Source organism: Pogona vitticeps, chromosome 2 (assembly GCF_051106095.1).
Source record: "Pogona vitticeps strain Pit_001003342236 chromosome 2, PviZW2.1, whole genome shotgun sequence".
NCBI classification, from domain to species: domain Eukaryota; kingdom Metazoa; phylum Chordata; class Lepidosauria; order Squamata; family Agamidae; genus Pogona; species Pogona vitticeps.
In genome coordinates this window covers 220,393,282-220,412,267 of record NC_135784.1, presented here as the reverse complement: position 1 = coordinate 220,412,267, position 18,986 = coordinate 220,393,282, and the positions used below count along the sequence as shown (strand labels likewise).

General features: G+C 43.6%; 1 protein-coding gene across 2 annotated transcripts in view; it reads right to left on the bottom strand.

Moving 5' to 3' along the window:
- HAUS6 (HAUS augmin like complex subunit 6) overlaps positions 1-18,986 on the bottom strand; it is a 110,678-nt gene that overhangs the window by 48,421 nt on the left and 43,271 nt on the right. The window contains exons 14-17 of one of the 2 annotated variants that reach the window (XR_012083203.2): positions 17,353-17,601; positions 10,796-10,978; positions 2,591-2,720; positions 611-709 (exon numbers count right to left, since the gene is read on the bottom strand). Coding sequence is in view for 1 of the 2 variants with exons in the window: in XM_020790384.3 (XP_020646043.2) it covers positions 611-709; positions 2,591-2,720; positions 10,796-10,978 (412 nt within the window). In the remaining variant the exon portion in view is untranslated. Of the gene's footprint in view, positions 1-610; positions 710-2,590; positions 2,721-10,795; positions 10,979-17,352; positions 17,602-18,986 lie in introns of those variants that run through there. The other variant, XM_020790384.3, reaches the window with a different exon arrangement.

The window sequence follows — 18,986 nt, the reverse complement described above, 5'->3', positions numbered from 1 at the left end:
AGCTGTTTTTAAAACATCGTTATGTGATAATTGGTAAGTGAAATGCTTACTGATCATCACAAAGCGATGTTTTGCCATTTAAAACATCACAATGCGATCGCTTTTGCAATCGCAAAAACTCAATCGCTATGCGGATTCGTCGTTAACCGAAGCGCTCGTTAAGCGAGGCACCACTGTATTCCCAGGTGGATAATTTCATGACTATCAGAACTAATACCACATACCAATGGAGACCCATCCCATGGCAAAGTTGTGTGCATTGAAAATTTTCAACCAACATAAGGGGAAAAAAGTTTCTGTTTCAATACCGGCCCCTGGATCACAGGCCAGCTCACTCACATTTTTATTTACAATCTTGCAGGTTAGTTCTAGATGTTCTGTTGTGCATTTATCTGAAATAGTACAAGTTAATCCTTGCTTGCAGAACATATTGCCCAATGGTTTGACAGATGGTTGCTGACTGGCAATTCACTACCACTAACATTTGCCTGCTCAAAACTACATGGAGACTGCACCTTCATGGAAGGGGACCCCTGTGGATCAGACATGCATGAAGACATAAAGTACACCAGGCTTGCATTTATTTGGTTTCTAGATAAAGGGACTGTACCTTGTGGTAGGTCTTTTGTTGCATCAATATGATGTGATTCTGCACCTGAAGTTTCTTCAGCTCGAATAGCTTTTTTCCATGAGCTTCTAATTTCAGTAACTAAAATTGGATTTAAAAAAGATAATATGTAATACTGTACTCCGTGCCCAATCTCCACCGATGCAAATATGTTTGCAGCAGTAGCTTAGCATGCTATCTTTTAAACCAAATGACAAAGCGAACACTAGATCCCTTGCCTTTTTCCATACAGACCATGCATCCTGCACACCACCATTTTCTTGACTATTAAGTCTTTAAAGGAAAACAGCTTACAGGGAAGTCCTGAATTCTGACCACTAGAAGGCCTTCTTCTTTCCAAAACCTTGAGTTGTCTTATCTACCTATAGTGACACATACCTTAGTTATAGCTTATTTATATTGGATTATTCCAAGGTACTCTCTGTTGGGTTACCTGTAAGGAGTGTTCAGAAATGTCAGCTGGTTCAAAATGCTACAATCAGACCGCTGACCAGGGCAGGTTACAGGGAGCACATAACAATCCTGTTGCAACAACTTTAAGTTCATTTCCAGAGTGAATGTATTTATTTTATCATTTATTTAATTTATATACTGCCCTATTAGTACAGAAGCATTACTCGAGTCAGTGTTTTAGTAAAAAGTTAAATACATTAAATAAACAATGAACAAAAAAAATAAATTATTTACAATATATAAACTAAATGGTGTCATAGAACTCTACTACAGTGGTGCCTCACATAACGAGCGCCCCATTTAACGACGAATCCGCATAGCGATGCGGATTTTGCGATAGCAAAAGCGATCACTTTGCAATGTTTTCTATGGATAAACATCGCATTGCGATGATCAGTAAGTGTTTCACTTACCAATCTTCGCATTGTGATGTTTTAAAACAGCTGATCGGCGGTTCCGAAATGGCCACCGGAAGAAAAAAATGGTTGCCCACAGCATTTTCGCGCAGTTTCCTCACTTACCGAGGCGGCGAAAATGGCAGCGGGATGGAGGATTTCTGCATAGCGGTGAGTTTATCCCCATAGGAACGCTTTAACCGGGGTTTAATGCGTTCCTATGGGGTTTTCTGTTTCAGATAGCAACAATTCTGGATAGCGATGATTTATCTAGAACGGATTATCGTCGCTATGCAGGGCACCACTGTATGTATGTGTATGTCCAGTGGGCCAGATAGGCGGGGTATAAATCATATATATATATATATATATATATATATATATATATATATATATATACACACACACACACACACACACACACATATATGTATATATGTACATATGTGTATATATGTGTGTGTGTGTGTGTGTGTGTGTGTGTGTGTGTGTATATACATATACATATATATATATGTATATATGCATGTGTATATCTATATTTATCTATATACAGTGGTGCCCCGCATAGCGACGATAATCCGTTCGGAAAAAAATCGTTGCTATATGGATTCGTTGCTATGCGGGGCAAAAAAGCCCATAGGAACGCATTAAAACACGTTTAATGCGTTCCTATGGGCAAAAATCTCACCTTAAAGTGAAAATCCTCCATGCGGCCACCATTTTCGCTGCCCGGTAAGCGAGGAAAGGGCGCGAAAACTCTGCGGGCGGCCATTGTCTTTACCCAGCGGCCATTTTGGAACCGCCGATCAGCTGTTTTAAAAACATCGTTATGCAATAATCGGTAAGCGAAATGCTTACCGATCATCGCAAAGCGATATTTTGCCATTTAAAACATCGCAATGCAATCGCTTTTGCGATCGCAAAAGCCTCATCGCTATGCGGATTCGTCGTTAACCAAAGCGCTCGTTATGCGAGGCACCACTGTATCTATATCTATATATCTTGTAATATTTCTTCATTGAACAAGGGAACTATATACTCAAAATCTTCCAGCTGAAATACGGAAAAATCTCTAGCTACAACTAAATGCTAGTTAAAAAAAGATACTAACTCAGATTTTCTGGAGTTCGTGGAATCTGTTTTCTTGTTAAGAAAGGATTTGAAATTAAGTTGCCAATCAGGTCCTCCAAATCCTTGCCTCCAGTGTTCTGGGGTGAACCAGATACCACTACATCTGCTACCTGTAAAAAAAAAAAAAACACATATGAAGATCAGAAAGGCATAATCCATATTATAACTATGGAATTTCAGCCTTATTCTAAACATGTATCAGAACTTTTTGTATCGTAGAATTTAAGAGGATCATTGTTAAAACTGGGAACAGAAAAGAATCATTTATTAAACTGTGCACAGTTAAAGAATTTGCATAACTAAATATTTGAGATGCAATGTTTTCATCCTGTCATCCTGAGGACTCTTATCGAATTCAGATTTTTCTGTACTAAAGTTTAACTAGGAAATTACTTTCTGTAGCCTTTTGAGAGAGCATGCAACTATTATCTATACTCAGCCTTCAAAGAAGATTTGCCCAAAATGTCAACATCTAAAAAAGCAACCCTAATAAAGAAATTAGAAGTGTTATTCAGGCATTATATTAGTTGGAGTTCTGAAGACAGTTCCGAAGCAGTTCCTAGCCCTGCACCCCTGTCGCTGCTTTGCTTTTAGTTTCAGTGCTGTCTGAAGAGGAAAAATCTGGCATTCATATGTAAGCCGTGCATGTAAGAAAGAGCCTGGAAAAAGAAACACTGGAGATACCATGCTATGTTCTTCTCCTGTAGAAAGGTACTTGCTTCTGATAAGCAAGAAATGAATAATTAGAGTTCTCCAGGGATCCCTCAAGAGGCAACCTTAAAGAGACAATTTCTTGCCTAGCTGCCCCAGAAATTTAGATAAGTCCAGTGTTTCTTTTTTTTCTGTAGTGGAGGAGGACATCCTGAACAGACTGTATTTACCAAAGCCAAAGTCCTATGGAGGGATTAAGTGAAAAGAGACTATCCTCCCAAAATTCACCACTGTCAACTAGGAAAAGTCAACAACCTACTCCAAACTCCATGCCCAGAGGCAGCTTCTGACAAGGCAAAAAGATCCAAATTATAGTATATGTCAAATGTAGGTTTAGAGTTTGTGATGAAGAGGGCAAGGAGACTCTGGTCCTTGCCAGCGAGTAATCTTGCCTCCAAAGGGCCATGGAAGATTTTCTAGCTCCCCTGTGGATCCAGGAGAAGCCACATCAGATGAAGAACAGGAGGAAGAGACAGAAAAGGCAGGAAAGGAGTAGGAAGGATCCCTAATAGAGGGAAAGAAGGAAGAAGATGAAAAGGCAGGAAAATGGGGAAGATGGAACCAAGGAGAGGCAGAGAGAAGGAAGAAAATTTGAAAGATTCAAAGGAAGAACCGGAGTTTGACACTTGCTTGGCTGATGTGGAAGCCTTGAGAGAGATGATATAGCAAGGAAATAGGGAATGTGTGGAACAAGAGGATCCCTGGACACACTGAAAGTCCCCAAGGCGGAGGCAGAAAGCCAACGTCAGGCAAGCCCCATAAGCCTTCCTTTTGGGGAGAGAGGAAGGGAGGGATGTTGTTTAGTCATGTCCGCTCCTTCGTAACCCCATGGACCAGAGCACGCCAGGCCCTCCTGTCTTCCACTGCCTCCCAGAGTTTGGTCAAATTCATGTTGGTAGCTTCAATGACCATCTTGTCCTCTGTCGTCCCCTTCTCCTCTTGCCCTGACACTTTCCCAACATCAGGGTCTTTTCCAGGGAGTCTTCTCTTCTCATGAGATGGCTAACGTATTGGAGCCTCAGCCTCAGGATGTGTCCTTCCAGTCAGCACTCAGAGTTGATTTCCTTTACAATGGATATGTTTGTTTTCCTTGCAATCCAGGGGACTCTGAAAAGTCTCCTCCAGCACCACAATTCAAAAGCATCAATTCTTCGGCGGTCAGCCTTCTTTATGGTGCAGCTCTCACTTCCATACATCGCTACTGGAAAAACCATAGCTTTGACTACAGTGGGGTCTTGACTTGAGAACTTAATCCGTATTGGAAGGCGGTTCTCAAGTCAAAAAGTCTGTAAGTCAAGTCTCCATTGACCTACAGTGCATTGAAAACTGATTAATCCCGTAACAGGCCGTTTTTGTTCCATTTTGGGTTTTTTCTGGTCTGTAAGTCAAATCTCAGTCTGCAAGTCAAACCTAAATTTTGCAGCCAGAGAAGTCTGTAACTCAAAAAGTCTGTAAGTCAAGCCGTCTGTAAGTCAAGGGTCCACTGTATGTGGACCTTTGTTGCAAGGTGGTGTCTCTGCTTTTTTAAAATGCTGTCTAAGTTTAATTTCATGGCTGCTGTCACCCATCTGCAGTGATCATGGAGCCCAAGAAAGTAAAATCTGTCACTGCCTCCATATCTTCCTCTTCTATTTGCCAGGAGGTGATGGGATCAGAGGCCATGATTTTTTTTTTTGAGGTTGAGCTTCAGACCATTTTTTGCGCTCTCCTCTTTCACATCATTAAGAGGTTCTTTAATTCCTCCTCACTTTCTACCATCAGAGTGGTATCATCTGCATATCGGAGGTTGTTGATATTTCTTCCGACAATCTTAACTCTAGCTTGGGATTCCTCCAGGCCAGCCTTTCGCATGATGTATTCTGCATATGTTAAATAGGCAGGGGGACAATATACTGCCTTGTCGTACTCCTTTCCCAATTCCGAACAAATCAGTTATTCCATATCCAGTTCTAACTGTTGCTTCCTGTCCCCCATATAGATTTCTCAGGGGATAGATAAGGTGGTCAGGCCCACCCATTTCTTTAAGGACTTGCCATAGTTTGCTGTGGTCCACACAGTCAAAGGCTTTTGAGTAGTCAATGAAGCAGAAATAGATGTTTTTCTGGATCTCTCTGGCTTTCTACATAATCCAGCACATGTTAGCAATTTGGTCTCTAGTTCCTCTGCCCCTTCGAAATCGTGCTTGTACTTCTGGGAGGCAGGGAGAGGGAGAGGGAGAGGGAGAGGGAGAGGGAGAGGGAGAGAGGAGCTGCAAAGTTGAGGAAAAAGAAGAGGTTCAGCTTCCCAACTCCCTCATGTCAGCAAGAAGGAGAGAGAAGGCAAAGAAGACCTTCCCTCAGGATAGTCAAATGTCCATATAAACCACCCCCATAGTGGCACCTCTTGTTTAGCTTGTTTAAAATGGGCTTTTCAAATTCTGCAGGAGCAGGGGATGATACTACAGGGACACAGAGGGGGGATATAATTGAGGGCAATAGTGAGGAGTCATAATATAGCTCAATTTCAGAGAAACATGTTTATTTTTACCCATTACTGATGTCCCTGTTCTTCAAACATGTTCAAGTTTAACAAATCCTATTCTTGTCTCTAGCTGTGTACTCAAACTTGGAAGTGAAGGTCTTGAGGTGCTGAGGCAATGCACAGACATTCATGGAGAAACCCTGCAGATCTCTTCAACAATTTTCCTTATATTGGATTCCACGAGGGTGGTTGCCCTCCTATTAGCAACTATGCCCCCTGGCAGTCTTGAACCAGTTGCATACCTTACCCATCTAGCCAGTAACATTTCTAGCCATTGTAGAAGGGTGGAAAATAACAAACATGAAATTTGATTTTGCAGCCTCTTAACATAGATTTTATGGTCCTCCAGACATTGAGGGTCTGTCAGATATTTTCTAGAAGTCTGGAAGGACAAGGACAAAACAAAGGAAGACTCAGTTCTTGCTCTTACGAAGGATGAATAGAATTTAGGAATGAAAGATGTATCAAGATGTAGGATTACTGTATACTTATGAGTGTCACACAATTGAAGTCTGACAAACAAGGCCTGCAATTCAGGATTTCTTCTTGCAGAAGTGATGGTGACCAAAAACAGACCTTTCTATTTTTGTAAGGAGTTTCAGAGATATGTGAGATTTCAAATAAAGGCATAGTCCAGGCTTTGAGAACAATGTGCATGGTACATGTACTATCATGTTCATGCAAAGAAAGAAAGGAATATTATAGAGAGAGCAAGATTGGTAAAGAGGCTGAGACAGCTTTCAGGTTTCAAGTTGGAGAAAACAAGACAGTGGAAGCAGGGCTAGCAGACTGGCTGCCTGAAGAAAACACTTGAGATGCAAATATGAAATAAGTTGCAGAGGTCCTGGTGTGGAAGGGAGAAAGATAGAGCTACTACTTGTTATCTCAGAATGCTGGGTAGTAATGAAAGCAAGATTGGCAAAGGGACTGAAAAGAAACTAACAACTTTGAGTTCAAGGAAATTGCTAGCAGATTACCATACTTTTCCTCCATAATACACACCTCTCCATAAGATGCACCAAATTTTTAGGAGAAGAAAACAGGAAAAATAATCTGTTTTCTTCTCCTAAAAATTTGGTGAGCCTTATGGAGAGGTCCATCTTATGAAACACACCCTAGGACCGTTCGGAGGCTCACCCAGTGCCCCCGGTAGCCAAAGGGGGCAAAATTGCCACCTTCAGGGATTCTTCTGAAGCTTCCCAAGCCTCAAAAGAGTCCCAGAAGGTGGTGATTTCACCCACTCTGGCCCCACGGGGGGAGCAGGGAGATTACTGCAATGGCCTTACTGCACTCCTTGGCATCTCCTTTTTTGTGGGTGAGAATGTTACATTCCAGTCTTATAGATTTGCTACATCTTGTTTACATCTTAAAGTGACTTGTGATGAAAGTGAAAAAAGAACTTGCCAAAGCAGGGCTGCAGTTGAACGTGAAGACAAAAATCTTAAAATTTCAGAAGAAATGGAAATTGTTAAAGATTTTGTATATCTTGGCTCAGTCATCAATCCAGATGGAAACTGCAGCCAAGAAATCAGAAGACTGAGACTTGGAAGGGTAGCAAGGAAGGAATTCTAAAAGATTTTCAACTACAAGGTCACTGAAGAGCAAGATCATCCACATTATATTTCCACTTTGTGTGTGTGAATATGGAAGCAGGACAGTGAAGAAAGCTGACAGGGAGAAAATGATTGAAATGTGATGCTTTGTGGATACCTTGGACCAACAGAAAGACAAACAAATAGATCATAGGTTTAATCCAGCCTGAACTACCCCTGGAGGGATAATTGTTGAAATCAAGGTTATCCTGCTTTGGGCACATGAGAAGGCAGGGTTCTCTGGAAAATACACTAATACTGAGAAAGATGGAAGGCAGCAAGAAAAGAGAAAGACCAAATATGAGATGAACTGACTCTCTAAAGGAAGCCACAGGCTTGGGTTTGAAGAGCTGAGCAAGGCTGTTGAGCACAGGACATTTTGGAGATTGCTGATTTTTAGGGTCCCCATAAGTCAGGGGCAACTTGCCAGCAACATGGTCTGTCTGTCTCACATTAAGGCTCTCTCTCTTCCTGATGTCACCAACCATTTTCTGTCCTCTAGCAATGTGTCCAAAGTATAATAGCCTCAGTGTAGTCATTTTTGCTTCTAGACAAACTTCTGAATTAATTTTATGTTGTTGTTGTTTAGTCATTTAGTCGTGTCTGACTCTTCATGACCCCATGGACCAGAGCATGTCAGGCCATTTTATGTACAAGACTTATTTAGAAAATAGCCGCATGGAACCAGGAGAAAATTGGCACAAAAATTTCCCTAGCATTATTGTCTTTTTGAGCTAGTCATTTTTTCTTCTTCTGATGGGTTCTGCTTCTACAGTGTTATTTAGGAATAAGCATCCCTTTGTGGTATGAAACAATAACAGGTGTGGAAAGAAAGAAGACACAATAACCTTCTGGAACCAGGCACTCCCAAGATATGACCAATTTTTTTCAAATGAGAAGCCTGCTCCCAAGACCAGTCCCTGCTCTGCTGGGCAGTCTGCCTGATGCAGACTCAATGCAGAGTTGGGAATCATTCCTTTTTCAGACTACAGTTCCCAACATCCTGCTTTTTGGGGGAATCTGAGTTGTAGTCCAAGCAAGGGGCTCTTTCCAGCTCTCCTATCACCATCTCCTTTCTAGGGAAGTGTTTACCTTTCCCACACTTCCCTTCTCCTTGACTTTAACTTAGGAAACTTTTAAAGGAGATGGGGACTTGGTTTCCCCTCCCTTAGAAGCAGCACTCCCTTGGACTGCAAAGAGAACAAACCTATCCATTTTGAAAGAAATCAACTCTGAGTGTTCACTGGAAGGACAGATCCTGAAGCTGAGGCTCCAATACTTTGGCCATCTCATGAGAAGAGAAGACTCCCTGGAAAAGACCCTGATGTTGGGAAAGTGTGAAGGCAAGAGAAGGGGACAACAGAGTACGAGATGGTTGAACAGTGTCACTGAAACGACCAACATGAATTTGACCCAACTCCGGGAGGCAGTGGAAGACAGGAGGGCCTGGCGTACTGTGGTCCATGGGGTCACAAAGAGTCGGACACGACTTAACAACTAAACAACAACAGAAGCAGCACAAAGGAGATTCCTCATCCTCCCTCCCAGCCCCCCCCCCAAAATTAGCAGCATGGTTCCCTTGTAAAGTTGGCCCTTTTAAACAGGAAACACACCTTCCTCTTTGGGAGGTGGGTGGAAGGATTACTTTGCATTTGGTTTCATGTATGCAGGTAGAAAAGCTAGGATCCCTAAAGGAACAGTGTGGGGTCTTGTTTCCCCCTCCGCTCTCTAGCCCTACAAAGCTTACCCTTTCCTGGCCACCCCAGCATTCCCTAATTTAAGCTTCAGTTTCAAATCCAAGGGTGGGGTTGAGCAACTTTTCTCCCTCCTGCCCTTCTTCCCCCTTCATGTTTCAATAGATCCCAGTTTTGTTGGTGTGAGCAGAGCCTTCCCTTTGTCTGCTTTGTGCTGGGAGGATGAAAAGAGTTCAAAAGGAACCCCTTGAACCTCTTTGTGCCCCAGTTGGTGGGTGCCTACCGGAGCTTGGGGGGACAGGCCTCCTTTCTCACATCGAGAAATGTAGAATTTGCCCAATCTGCTGCTGCCCACCTGCCTTTCTCAAGTCTTGCCCCTGGACTGTCCTCTCCTAGACCAGGGAAGCCACTGCTGCTGCCCCTCCCTCTTCTGGGGCAGTCCTGGTACTGGCAGCTGCAAAATCAGCCTCTCTGGAGCTGGAAGGGCAAAGCTAGTCAGCCCAACTGACCAACCCCGTCCAGGAGGTCCCAAACTAGAAGACATTACAAACTGTACCACAAAGGCTGCATAGCTCATGGCAGCCAGGCTGAGGGAAAGGCATGGGAAAGGGGGGCCTTGGATCCCTCTAGCTTTTGCCCAGTGAGAGTCTACCATGGGGGGGGGGCTTTTCTGGGGGTCATTTCCCCCCTCCCAAGCCTGGGATGGGAGATGGTGGAGAGATCAGCCCTGGGAGAAGCCCTCCTGCAGCAAAGAGCCTGGGTAGGCACCCTTTCCCCAGCACTCTTCCTCCTCAGGGGCTGGCCCAGACATGAAAGCCAGAGAAGGGGCCAGACCCGCTTCCCCCTCTGCAAGGCCTGGTGATGGTAAGGGGGAGGGTAAAGGACAAGGTACTGCCTACTGTCACCACCGCTGCCCAGGCCCTGCTATCCCCAAGCCCCTCCCTCCTTGAGGCACTCCTGGAACTCAACAGCCACCTGGATCATGGTCAGCCTACCCAATGGCTGCAGTGGGCCCAGTGCCTCTGGTGGCTCGGACTCAAACTGCTGGGAGAGAGAAGAGGAGCATGAGGAGCAGCTGCGGGAGTATGGCAGACAAGGTGGCCCACACACCCCTTATAAATCTGGCGCCCAGGGGAATCGCCCGGTTGTGTCCCCCCAACACTATGCCACTGACCTTTGCTGTTGGTTTTTTTTCTAACAAGGATTAGAATTGACTAAGAGCTGAGTGCAACTCCAGCCAGTTTATACTGTGCTCAGTCTCTTGCTGTGTCAAAGTTCCTTGAGCACAGTGGCCTAAGCAGTGGGCACTACATTTTGTGAGACTGGGATTGGTGATCAAAATGACCCCCTGGAATTCTGCAGAGGAACAAAACTGACTATTCCCTGATCACTTTATTCAGCAACTTCCTTCTTTATAGACTCAGCACTCAAACTATGAGCAAATGCCATGACAGAGGGGCAGGCTCCCCTCTAATTGTGTTAAGGATACTAGCTAATATAACTCCTGAAAGGAACTAAAGACTAAAACTATTTGCATTGCAAATAAGTTACTGAATTCAGTGCAGTAAACAATACACTGCTTTATATACTGTGACTTCATTTGGCAAATCAACTGTCTTTAAGACAAGTATCTAATGTAGATATAAATGAGTAAAGAATGTTTCTTACCTCCTCTGCCAGTTGGTCTTGTGCTTTCTGAAGTGCATCTTCTCTCTGAACTGAAGATGGCATTCTCAACCTGTCAATTTGTCTTTCCTTCCCAGTTTCTACTAATTTAGAATGTCTTCCTTTATATTTTAAGAGCTGAAAATCAGAATGCTCCATCCTCTTAGGAGTGGACAAATTTGATCCCTGAAACACATACATATATGCTCAAGAATGGGTTTATACATGCAGATTATTGTACGACTCAGCAGCAGGAATCCTGTTTAGCTGCAATGCAACATTATGTACAGTGGAACCTCTACTTACGAACTTAATCCATCCCAGAAGATGTTCGTTAGTTGAAACGTTCGTAAGTAGAAGCAAAATTTCCCTTAGGAATGCATTGAAAACCGATTCAGCTGTTTTTGGTTCTTATGTAAAGGCGCCGTTCGTACGTTGAAGCATCAGTTCCCATAGGAACTAATGCAAAGCTCGTTAATCCATTCTCTACCACTAGGGGAGATTTTTTCTTCTTTTGACCTAAGATGAACTTAGGTCAAAAAAAAGGGCAGGAAAGGAGGGAGGGGGGAGGGAACACTTTCTAAACAGAACACCTTTAAAAACAAGCACATTTTAAACAAAACCAAGCACCTTTTAGGTTAAAAAAAGGCAGGAGAACACTTTTTAAACAGAACACCTTTAAAAAAAGCCACAGAATCCAGCAAGCATTATTCCAGCTGCGAACTCCTTATCACAAAAAGAGTCTAAATTACATTTTACAGTCTGCCTGCATCAACAGCCAGCACAGACCCTCACAGAATATTTTCTGATTTTAAGAAAAAAAGACTGTGGAGTCTAAACAAGAGGGGGTTAGAGACGTGTCTAGATTAGGCATCCTTCAGTCTCAAGAGACTATGGTATTGTGTTCTGCATGGAGGACTTGGAACAGTATCTAGTGTGGCTGAGAAGGCCATTTCGAGAGTGACAATCCCTTCCACATTGAAGAGAAATAAAATCTGTACCCTGTCTAGCTCCCTGATTTTGCTGCTTTCGTGACTGCCTTTTTGCCTCGACCTGCTGGAGGCAAAATTGGGAGAGGCCTGCCTCCAGGCTGAACACAGATGTCAGGGTTTCCCATCTGTTGAGGTCCATTTCCAAGGCCTTCAGATCCTGTTTGAAGATATCCTTGTATCTCAGCTGTGGTCTCCCTCTGGGGCGATTTCCCCACACTAATTCTCCATACATGAGATCTTTTGGAATCCGACCATCAGCCATTCTCACAACATGCCCAAGCCAACGTAGATGTTGCTGTTTCAGTAATGTATACATACTAAAAATTCCAGTTCAATCTAGGACTACTCTATTTGGAACTTTGTCCTGCCAGGTGATACCAAAGATGTGTCGGAGACAACGCATATGGAAGGTGTTCAGCTTCCTCTCCTGCCATGCACAAAGGGTCCAGGACTCACTGCAGTACAGGAGTGTGCTCAGGTCACAGGCTCTATAGACCTGGATCTTGGTGTATGCTGTCAGCTTCCTATTGAGCCATACTCTCTTTATGAGTCTTGAGAACATGGTAGCTGCATTGCCAATGTGTTTATCCAGCTCGAAATCTAGGGAGAGTGTGTCAGAGGTCGTTGAGCCAAGGTACACAAATTCATGAACAACCTCCAATTCTTGAGTAGAGATGGTAATAGAGGGAGGTGAGTCCACGACCTGACCCATAACTTGTATTTTCTTCAGGCTGACTGTTAGTTCAAAGTCTTGGCAGGCCTTGCTAAAACAATTCATGAGTTGTTGTAGGTCTTCAGCAGAGTGAGCAACAATGGCTGCATCATCGCGAAGAGGAAGTCCCATATGCATTTCAGTTGGACTTTGGTCCTCACAATCTAGAGAGATGAAAGAGCTTTCTGTCTGATGTAGTCCAGAGATAAACACCTTCTGTTCCAGTTCCAAAGGCCTGCTTCAGCATGACAGCAAAAAATATCCCAAAAAGGGTTGGTGCGAGGACACAGCCCTGTTTCACTCTGCTTTGGATGTCAAAGGGATCTGATGTTGAGGCATCAAAAACTACAGCGCCCTTCATTCCCTCATGAAAGGACCGGATGATGTTACGGAGCCGAGGTGGACATCCAATCTTGGGAAGTATTTTAACAAGGCCATCCCTGCTAACTAAGTCAAAGGCCTTTGTAAGATTTATGAAGGCCACAAAGAGTGGATGTTGTTTCCTGCATTTCTCCTGCAGCTGTCTGAAGGAAACTACCATGTCAGTGGTGAATCTATTGGCTTGAAATCCACACTGTGATTCTGGATAGACTCTGTCTGCAAGCACCTGGAGCCTCTTCAGCACAACACAAGCAAGCAGCTTCCCTACAATGCTGAGAAGAAAGATGGCGCGGTAGTTATTGCAGTCGCATCTGTCAGTTTTGTTCTAGTACAATGTGATGATGTTTGCACCCTTCATGTCTTGTGGTACTCCACCTTTGCTTCACCAAAGACGAAATACTTTATACAGTTTGGTGATGGTAATCTCTTTATGGTACTTTAGCACTTCAACAGAGATGTTATCCTTTCCAGGTGCCTTGCCGGAGGCGAGGGAATCCAAGGCCGCTTTTATTTCTGCTAAGGTTGGTTTGCTCTCCAACACTTGCAAGACAATTAGGCACTCAATGTTACTTAATGCTTCTTCAGTTACTACATCCTCTTTGGAATATAGCTCAGTAGTGCTGCACCCAACGGTACATCTTCTGTGCTCGGTCCTGGACGATCACGCCTGTAGCAGACTTCAAGGGAGCAGATTTCTTCTCTATTGGACCCAAAGCCTGCTTGATACCATCATACATTCCTTTGATGTTACCTGTGTCTGCTGCTATCTGTATCTGAGAGCAGAGCTGAAGCCAATAATCGTTGGAATATACACAGCATTTTTGAAATGTTCCCATTGTCCAGGTGCATTTACATCAGCCGGGCCTGGAAGGGTTTCCTCAAGCGCTTGGGCAAATTCCTCCACTTTTCTTTGATCATGAGTCTTGCTGATGTCAATACGTGATCTTCCTTCCTTTTTCATGTGATACAATCTCTTTGTTTGCAATTTTACTCTACTACACACCAGGGAGTGGTCAGTATCACAATCAGCACTCTGGTAACTGCGTGTGGCCGTAATACTAGGAAGGCTAGAACGTCTAGTGAGGATCAAATCGAGCTGATGCCAATGCTTGGATCTTGGATGTCTCCAGGAAACTCTGTGTTGAAGCTTCGTATTGAAGAACATGTTACTAACACAAAGACCATAATAATAGCAAAACTCCAGCAACCATTGGCCATTTTTATTCATCTTTCTAATGCCAAAATGGCCTAGAGAAGTGGGCCAAGAATTGTGATTAGCACCAACTCTAGCGTTAAAGTCTCTGAGAATCAACAGTGGCTTTCTCTGAGGGACTTTTTTGATAGTATCTGCCAAATCAACGTAGAATGTGTCTTTCATTTCTGTTGTGGATGACAGTGTTGGTGCATATGAACTAATGAGGGTGACCGGTCCTGCTGATGAGTGGAGCTGCAGAAACAGGATTCTTTCACTCCCCATAGTAGGCGGAACAACGGATCTTAGCAGAATATTTCTGACTGCAAAGCCAAGACCATATTAGACTTGAGACTAAACTCCATTTTAAAGCCTGCTTGCACCAACAATCAGCAACCATTATTCCAGCACAGAACTCCTCATCACAAAAAGAGAGCATTTGGGGCGGGGGGGAGACTTGAGTCTAAACTCCATTTTAAAGCCTGCTTGCATGAACAATCAGCAACCATTATTCCAGTACAGAACTCTTCATCACAAAAAGGGAGCATGGGTGGGGGGGAAAGAGACTTGAGTCTAAACTCCATTTTAAAGCCTGGCTGCCTGGCTGCCTGCATCTACAACCACCACAGCCTCTCACAGAATATTTTCTGATTTTAAAACAGACTTTAGAGCCACATTTTCACCACACACATTTTAAAACTAAAATCTACACTGCAAGACCCATCAGAGCACAGAAACATAACCCCCACACCTAGCCCTACCCCCCCCCAAGCTGCAAAAAAAACCTGTGCAGTACAATAAATACAGTGTACTCACCCAGAACAGGCAGTCTCTTTGTTTAAAAAAGAAAGTCAAAAATCCAAAAATCAATTCTTTTTTAAAAAAGCCTATACACATATACATACAGTCCATACAGTACAGTACCAGGCAGTTCTGTACAGTACCAGGTACTGTAGTCTGAAGACTCTCTCCCTATCCACTCTCTAATCGCTTGGACGAGCGAGGTAGCAGAAAAGCATCCTCTTTGCTGGCCAACGGTTAACTGAAAGTTCAAATTGCAACTGACGGAGTCAGATCACCGGTCTCTGGATGAGAGGAATGGGAGAGAAGAGGTAGAGGCCCGTTCTCCAACGTACCATGAATGCATCTCCCAGAGAATTTGCACCTTTTCCTGCTCGGGAGCAGTATGTGTTGCAATTTGTGTTGTGCTCTGTAGCAAAGAAATCAAGAGTGGGTGTCCCCTAGTTCTGGCAAAGCTGGAGGAAAACAGCATTGTCCAGTGCAAGTATTAAGGCGACTCAGGTGGTTTGCTATGTCTTTGGTAGCAACATGCACCACAATGGAGAATACACGATGAGTGTAGCATCATTCCCAGAGTTGAACTGAGAGATAAAGGGAGAGGGAATGCATGCCTCCCTGTTTGTTAATATAGTAGAGGATAGTCATGTTGTTTGTGGCAACTTGAACTCCTTGACTCACTATGAGATATTGTGAAGTGCGGAAAGCTTTTATGACGGCAAGCAGCTCCAAGCCCCTCCTGTCCTCTCATAGGCTCCTGCCCTTGAGCTCACCATGAGGATAGTCATGTTGTTTGTGGCAACCTGAACTCCCTGACCCACTATGAGATATTGTAAAGTGCGGAAAGCTTTGATGACGGCAAGCAGCTCCAGGTAATTGATGTGGAACTATTGTTCTGTCTTTGACCACAGGGCATGGATCCTGTGGCTGCCGCAGTGTGCGTCCCAACCTGTAGGAATGGAATCTGTAGTCACCTGGAGTGGGCAGAACCAACAGCGAGATGTGGAACGAAAGTCCACCAGGGGAGTTGGTTTGCCAGTCCAAGAGTCACTAACAAGAATTTTGAGGGGTGGTTTGTAAGCAGGTCGAACAAAGACTGGTGCCATGCCTGAAGGGACCACATTTTGAGCCTGGCATGTTGCACCACCAATGTGGTTAAGGCCATCAGGCTGAGGAGACGCTGAGCCTCATGGGCCAAGACCAAAGCGAAAGGTTGAAAAGGGAGTGTCACGTCCACCCAGTGTCCTTTGTTTATTTTCCCTAAACACAAGTCCACCCTCTGGATGCATTCCCTCACTTCACGCTGCCACCAGGTATTATTCCTTCAATACCAAATAGATAGATTTTAGACACATGCTGCCAATACAACAGATTTATTATTCTTATAGGTGTTATGCAAATCACAGGAGTAAATCAGAGATGTATAGTATTATTCTTTAAATATCACTTGCTTTCACGTTGGTTTGTAGATGTATTTATTCACTGTTACACTATTCTTTGACTACCTATTTATTCTCTATACAGTGGTACCTCGCTAGACGACAACCTTGTAAAACGACTAATCCGCATGATGATGAGGTTTTGCGATTGCTACAGCGATTCGCAAAACAGCGATTCCAATGGGCAATTTTCGGTGGATGATGATTTGGTCCGTGCTTCGCGGACCATTTTTTCCGCAAGACGATTTTTACAGCTAATCGGTGGCTTCGCAAAATCACTTCCCTATGTTTTCAGGACCCATGCTTCGCAGGACAGCCATTTTAATAGCTGATCGGCACTCGCAATGGCTTCCCTATGGGTGAAAATACATTGTCGCAGGACGACGATGCATTTTCCCCATTAGAATGCATTAAACAGGTTTCAATGCATTCCAATTGGGAAACGGTTTTCGCATGATGATTTCGCTAAACAGCGATTTCTATGGAATGGATTATCATCATCACACAGGGCACCACTGCAGTTTTGAACTCTTTTCTATTAACTCTAGCATTCTCTTAACTTCCTCAATTCAATCTCCTAACTCTCTGTTCAATTCCCTATCTCCAACCTCTTTTCTCCAACAACCCCTTTCTAACTAACTAATTAACTGTTCTTCTTGGTTCAGCCCCTCCTGTCCTCTCATAGGCTCCTGCCCTTGAGCTCACCATGATGGACAGGTATGATGTGGGGGTTCCACCACATACCTCCCCCCTTGGAAAGTTTGGTCCATGGGATAAAACTTACAGTGGTTTACCCTCATGAACAATGTACGACTTACTTAGCACTTTTCAAACCATTTTTTTCATACATTTCTCAGTTATACATTTAAATCCCCTTTATTTTTCCTCTTTTACCTAGTCTATGCATGCATGTTATTGTTAATTATAATATAACACATATTAATCTTATCACTTTACACATTTAAATTGCATTAATCAACAGTTGTATTTCTTACAACTGATGGTGAGGGCGAAGATTCAGAGCAGTAGGTGTATGCGTAGCGTACCCTCTTTGGTTCTTCATAATAGTAAGCACCATAGTATGGGTCAGTGTCATCATCTCTGTGTTGACCTCAAGCACAGTCTCCATAGTAAGTCTCCAGGTAGTCTGGAGGTGGATGATGTCAAGAAGGCTTATGTATATAATAACTCTCCCAATGTGGAGGCTGTCGATACGAAGGCGAAAGATGGTGTCATTTCACCAGATGCTTGTGAAGTGGTGCTTGTCACAACGAGGAGTCAGAATGGCCACTTCTCTGTAGGACGGAAGAGTGATGAGAAGGTAACTTGAGAGGTTGTTTAGGTTTCTAAGGGCATTTAACCTTCTTTTGCTTAGCCTGATCTTTCCTCCGTTTCAGTGAGGATTCTCAAACCTGTGTCAAGGGTGGGTTCGAGGTCAATGTTCAACTTCGACGAAGATTTGGAAGCTGATTTCTGTTTCGGAGTGATCAGGGCTGACATTGGGTCTGTCAGAACAGGAGTTGATGTAGGTTCCATGGGTGTAAGAAATCTAGGGTCGGGTTTGAGGGATTTCTCCCACAGGAAAGACCGAAGGAGCTGCAGGTGGAGCAGGCTTCGTCAGTCTCTTACACTCTGGGCAGTATTGAGTTTGGTGTTGCTCTCCCAAACAAAAAAGTCAATGATCATGGCCATTGGAGAGGGGGGTCTTGTTGGCACATAAAATGCACTGTTTAAATGGGCCCAGAGGGGCCATAAAAAGGTGGGAGATGCGGGGGAAAGGGGGAGAGAAAAAGAAAGGAAAACAGAGAATGAAACTCACAGGGAAACATCCAATGAAGAAACAATAAGTATTGAAGATGCCTAGAAGGCAAAGAGAAGATCTGAAGATCACAAGTGAAAAAGTTGCTCTAATTGTCGTGAAGGAGTCTAACCTCAGTGGCGGCTAAAGGGAACTGAGAGACCTTTTGACTGACAGAGCATGTGCTCCATGGAGGAACTTCCTACTAATCACGTGTTTTAAAGCTCTATAATATTCCAAGGAGTCTTGCACAGGCGCAGGACTCATTTGTGTGCATTCACAGAGACCACGAAGAAGAAACTTATGCCCTAATGATTGAGCACTACCACTTGGATAACATGAAGTCATGCAAGCGTAGTTCCTTAACAGGACTGCAGACAGCTCATAATTACAGATTTAACCACAACCACTAAAAACTCAATATCTACCGAAATGTTACTGACAGTCTTAACCAGGATAAGGGTTGCCTCCATTTGTGAGGCTTGCAGCAACTAGACTTATTTATTATTTATTTACAGTGGTGCCCCACTTGACGACGATAATCCATTCCAGGAAAATCGCTGTTAAGTGAAATCGTGGTGAAGCGAAAAAACCCCATTGGAATGCATTGAAAATCGGTTAATGTGTTCCAATGGGGAAATACCTCATCGTCCAGCGAAGATCGCCCATAGAGAACCACTGATCAGCTGTTTAAAATCGGTCTTCCGAAGCTTCTGTCCAGAAAACAGCCATTTTGCGAAGGGAGGGAAGCCATTTTGCGAAGGGAAGCCATTTTGCAGAGCCAGAAAAAACATCATTTTGCGAACAAAAAGTTTGCGAAGCAGGCACCTAATCAACAAAGCGAAAAAACCCATAGGAACTATCATTTGTCAAAAAAACCCT